A 5,762-nucleotide genomic window follows, 5' to 3' on the forward strand; every position below is an offset into this window, starting at 1 on the left:
CAAACTCCTTTCCCTTTCCCTCCCCCTCCCCACAACAGACACCCTGTGAGGTAGGTGGGGCTGAGAGAGCTCTGACAGAAACGGCTCTTTCTCAAGAACAGCTCTTATCAGAACTACGGCTTGCCCAAGGTCATCCAGCCAGGTGCAAGTGGAGGAGTGGGGAATCAAACCTGGTTCTCCCAGATTAGAGTCCACACACTTAACCACTACACCAAACTGGCGTAGCATTCTGGGTGTGTATAAAGTGCCATCGAGTTGCAGCCAACATATGGTGACCCTAGCAAAGGTCTTTCAAGGCAGGTGGGAAGCAGAGGTGGTTTGCCAGTGCCTTCCCCTGCAGAGTCTTCCTTGGGGGTCTCCCTTCCAAGTACTGACCCTGCTTAGCTTCTGAGATCTGACGAGATCGGGCTATAGCATGCCACCTTCCCTCCCGGTTCAGCGTTCTGCTTATGTTTAAATATGAAATGTGTATGTCTGCAGAGTTTTAGATGTTATGCAATGGAAAATAAAGTATCTGGGTTTTTTTTACTTGAGAACTTAAACCCAGGTACAATACAGTACAAACTATCTGTTTAGGCACCTAATCCCATAGTTCTGCTAAATTCTGAAATTCAGCATGTTTGCAGAGTATTGATGGGTGGGCAACTTAGAAAGACATTTATTTGGGATTTTAAGGAAATGTATTTCAGGGTTTAGTATTTTAAAACTCCCTTGGGCTCAGGTGGTGTCATGCCACCAGACCTCATGGGGATTGACTCATTTGGTTTATATGCTCTCGCTGCTCTCTCAAAATAGAACAAATCTACCTGTTCTCTTTGAAATGTCAATGGGTGTGTCCAGGGCTTTTTTATCTGGGGGAATGTGCCGGAATGGAGTTCCAGAACCTCTTCGACAAAATTCTTTTCAAAAATATTTAAAAGTGAACGAGTTTTCAGCATACAGATTGAACATTTCCCTCTTGAGAACAAAAAAGCCCTGGTTGTATCCCATTCTTCCCTTTGCTGCCTGGTGTTCTTCAGCATCAGGTTATTAGAGTTCTGTCAAACTCTCTGGCTGCGGTCACACACACACTAAATAATCCATTTTCAATCCACTTTCAGTGCACTTTGGAACTGGATTTTTACGGTCACACACACACTAAACAATCCACGTTCAGTCCACGTTCACTCCACTTTGGAACTCGATTTTTCCTGTTGTGTGAACTGGCAAAATCCAGTTGGAAAGTGCGTTGAAAGTGGATTATTTAGCGTGTGTGACCGCAGCCTTCCCCCACCCCCATGGCAGTTTTCCTGTGCTTTTAATATATTCAGTGACAGGCAGAGATTATAGAGGGACTACTTTTCCTGCCATGAAGAGGCAGTGAGGGGAAAATGCACCTGCTGGATCATAGACAGCCATGCGGCTCCTAAAACAGAAATGGGTGATTGGAAGCACTGCAGTGGGGCACTGTTTGGTTTCCAGGTCCCAACTGCCTGATGGTTTCTGGGATTCTTACAAAAACTGCTGAACTAGTAGACAGAAGGGCGATTCTTAAGCAAAAGTGAGTTCCCAGGATGGAGAGTGCAGATAACTGATGCCTTAACTGCAAAAATATCCTGGCCATGCAGTCTTGCTTTGTAAATTTAAAACACAATGGGTGAACCCTGTGAATTCTCATAGAAACAAAAAGCCAACCTGAACTGAAGCTGGACCACCCTTGTTTTACAAAAGCCTGAACAGAACATTAGCTGTGTGAGAATGAAGTTACTGGCCTGGCAAAATGCTGCCCTAGGCTTCCCTCTAGTGTTTTCTTATAATAAAGCCAGGTGTGGCACTGGTCTCACTTCTGATTCACTTAAAAGGAATCTGCTCCTTTATTTCTAGCTCTGTCCACTGGATCGAACGGCGCTTTAGGAGTACCCTCCTATCATTCCTAAGGTTGCCAACCTCCAGGTGGGGCCTGGAGATCTCCTGCTTTTACGTCTGATCTCCAGACAACAGAGTTGTCTGCTGCTTTGGAGAAAATGGCTGCTTTGGAGGGTGGACTCTAGCGATAGACCCCATTGAAGTCCCTCCCCCAGACACCACCCTCTCCATGCTCCGCCCTCAGGATCGCCCGGCATTTCCCGGCCCAGAGCTGGCAACCCTCATTTCATTCCACAGTTATAAAAGCCTGTTAAAATCGATCCCTGAGTTGGATAGCCCAGGCTAGCCTGATCTAGTCAGATCTCAGAAGCTAAGCAGGGTCAGCTCTGGTCAGTATTTGGATGAGAGACCACCAGGAAAGTCCAAGGTCCTGACATGGAGGCAGACTACCTCTGGATATCTCTTGCCTTGAAAACCCCATGGGTTTGCCATAAGTCAGCTGTGACTTGGAGGCAAAATAAATAATAAAAATTGACCCTGGTCCGAAAGAGATGGAGCCTTCATGTACGTGGATGTGCTTGTCAGTAGCAGCAAAACAAAACAGTCCAATGGTATCATAAAGACTGACAAAATATATACTACCAGGGCTATTTTTGGGCAGGAACACACAGGAACGGCGTTCCGGCTGGCTCCCAAGTTGGCCAAACCCATCATGAACTCATTAGCATAATAGGCCACACCCAACAAAAGAAGCTCATTAGGATTGGCTACATTAGGGGTGTGTGGCCTAACATGCAAAGGAGTTCCTGCTACAAAAAAAGCCCAGGGTTTTGACAACAAACAGAGTAAACAGAATAAGAAGCAAAAGGTGGGTGTGGCTGGATGGCCACACTTCTGGTAACATGGGGTGTGGCCTAATATTCTAATGAGCTGTGCTGTCAAGGGTGTGGCCTAATATGCTAATGAGTCCCTGCTGTTGGGTATGGCCTATTATGCTAATGAGTTCCTGCTGGGCTTATTCTACAAAAAAAGCCCGGTATGCTACCATTAGTTAGTCGTGTCTTAACCGAGGCTTCTCGTTTCTGACTCACTGCAGGTGTTAATATCTTGCATTTTCCACCCTGCACAGATTGTCATTATTTGAACTATATCTCCGTAATGTTCTGTTGCCTCTGCTTATCTCACTTCATTCTGTGCTACATTTTACATTTTGACTAACAACCGTTGGAAGCATCTCACACCCATGCTGAGTGGACTGATTAAAGTTTGGAATGTATCTTGTTTTGAACCAGCCTCTCTTTGTAACACCCCCCCCTTCCTGTTGTGTATTTAACATCGAGCTTGATAGATTTATACTCTTGCGTATCTGATGAAGTGAACTCTGACTCATGAAAGCTTATGCTGGGGGGAAATTGTCTTTACAACGGCACCAGACTCCTGTTCTATTTTTTTCATGTACCAAGGCAATATTCCTTTAAATACCAGGTGTGTGCTGCAAATCCTGACTGCAGAACAGCAGGTAAATGTTGCAGCCCTATAGTCAGGGGGTTTAAACCATTCTCGAATAATTTAAAAACAAAGGAATGTTTCAGCGAATGTAACAGTAAGGAAGATATTATTAAACTCACGTATCGGTGGTATTTGACACCATCAGACAGATTAAGGAAAATAACATCTTCCACATCAAATATATGCTGGATGTGTAAAAGACATATGGGCTTATTAATTCATATCTGGTGGTAGTGCGCAATTATAAACTTTGTTTGGAGTAAGGTGCTGTCCCATTAGTGAGAGAAATTCTGCCTATAGAAATACAGAAAGATCCTAGTGTAGCTCTTTTGGACATTATGCCTAGAGGGATCTCAGGCAACAAAATGTGGTTAATAGGAAATGTATTCACCACAGCCAGAAGGTTAATAGCTGTGGCATGGAGACAGGAGAAAGCACCAGATATTGAGAAATGGCTAAGGAAAGTATGGTATACTATGTTTGGTGTAGTGGTTAAAGCCAGTTTGGTGTAGTGGTTAGGAGCATGGACTCTAATCTGGGAGAACCGGGTTTGATTCCGCACTCCTCCACATGCACCCAGCTGGGTGACCTTGGGCAAGCCACAGTTCTCTCAGAGCTGTTCTCTCAAGAGCAGTTCTCAAGAGAGCTCTCTCAGCCCCACCTACCTCACAGGGTGTCTGTTGTGGGGAGAGGAAGGGAAGGCTCTGAGATTCTGAATGAAGGGTGGGGTATAAATCCAATCTCTTGTACAGAAAGATGGTGTAGTGGCTAAGTGTGCATACTCTAATCAGGGAAAACCAGGTTTGATTCTCCACTCCTCCACTTGTACTGCTGGATAACCTTGGGCAAGCCATAGTTCTGGCTCAGCTGTTCTTGAAAAAGAGCAGTTTCTGTCAGAGCTCTCTCAGCCCCATTTACCTCACAGGGTGTCTGTTGTGGGGAGGGGAAGGGAAAGGAGTTTGTAAGCCGCTCTGAGACTCCTTTGGGTAGTGAAGGGCGGGGTATACATCCAATCTCCTCACTCTTCTATTAAGGAAAATATCTGCATATAGGAAGTTGTAGGTTGGAGACAGATATGCACAAGATAAGTTTGTACAAATCTAGTCTCCCTTCCTTACTTTTTGGAATAGAAATACATCTAAAGGATTAGTCAAAATAAGAGATATTGTTAGATCTCACCTCATGGATATGGTATTATGTTATGTATTACATAGTCTCATGTATTGAATATTATGAAATAAATGAATTTATTAAAAAGTCTAAAACAGAAAGAAAGACTTTTAAATCAAAAACCTTGGACATTCACAAACTGAATCAAGTCTGAAATTTCAAAAGATTATTTAAGTAAAATGTCTTTAATCAAGTGAAACATTAATAAATCATTTAAAAATATTCTGATAAATCCTGTTGCATCTCATCCATCTTCCCTTTTCGGGGCCACGCACCCACACTCACACAGAGGGGTTTCAGAAAAGAGCAGAGCACCAGAACAAACTTCCTCGTATCTTCCTTTCCTCCTAGCTACCAGGCACTGCTCCCGTCCCATGAATGACACCGTGTGTCGCTTTCTTTATTTCTGCCTAGGTTAAAACAGCCCCAGATGGCTCCGTGCCGGCCTGCGTGAGCCAGCAGCCTCCAAACGGCGCCGTTGGGCCTCAGATGCCTCTGGAGATGAATCTGTGCTGGAATGAGATTAAGAAGAAGTCGCACAGCCTTCGGTAAGACAGAGTAGCCAAACACCACCACCCCCTTCTCTTTTGTGACAGATGCAAATACAGAGGTTGACGTTCCACACGGAGTAGCCAAACACCCCGTCTCTTTTGTGACGGATGCAAATACAGAGGTTGACGTTCCACACAATTAGGAGGTTGGCATACATGATGTTGGCATACAGTTGGCACTCGTGGGGGGGGAGGGGCAGGGAAACCAGTGTGACGTAGTGGCCAGCTGGAGCCAGGAATCTTGGGATGGCCTCTCTCTCTCTCTCCCCCACCACGCTAGCCTCTTGTGGGGATAAAATGGTGGTGATCAATAAATGTCACCCTGAACTCCTTGAAGGAAGGTTAGGGGGGGAAATGTGATAAGTACACAGAACTGTGCCTACTGGCCCCATCCTGTCCTCAAAGGAGCTCCGCATCACTTGCTAAATAGCCTGTCGATGTGCAGATCTCTCGATCTCTCTCACATACACACACATATACACGCGTACGCATATTTAGCTGTCAAGTCATAGCTGACTTATGGCAGCCCTGTAGGGTTTTCAGGGCAAGAGACCTTCAGAGACAATCAGAGGTGGTTTGCCATCGCCTTGCTCCATGTCACGACCCTGGACTCCTTGCATGTCTCCCATCCAAATACTAGCCAGGGCCAACCCTCCTTAGCTTCTGAGATCTGATGACGCTGGGCTA

The 5,762-nt window shown here is 45.2% G+C and overlaps 1 protein-coding gene across 1 annotated transcript in view; it reads left to right on the forward strand.

Moving 5' to 3' along the window:
* Positions 1-5,762, forward strand: part of DRP2 (dystrophin related protein 2) — a 66,940-nt gene that overhangs the window by 18,198 nt on the left and 42,980 nt on the right. The window contains exon 4 of the mRNA XM_015427278.1: positions 4,949-5,072. Coding sequence (XP_015282764.1) covers positions 4,949-5,072 — 124 coding nt within the window. The remainder of the gene's footprint in view (positions 1-4,948; positions 5,073-5,762) is intronic.

The sequence above is a fragment of the Gekko japonicus genome, unplaced genomic scaffold, assembly GCF_001447785.1.
Source record: "Gekko japonicus isolate JY-2015 unplaced genomic scaffold, Gekko_japonicus_V1.1 scaffold1498, whole genome shotgun sequence".
Taxonomy (NCBI): Eukaryota; Metazoa; Chordata; class Lepidosauria; order Squamata; family Gekkonidae; genus Gekko; species Gekko japonicus.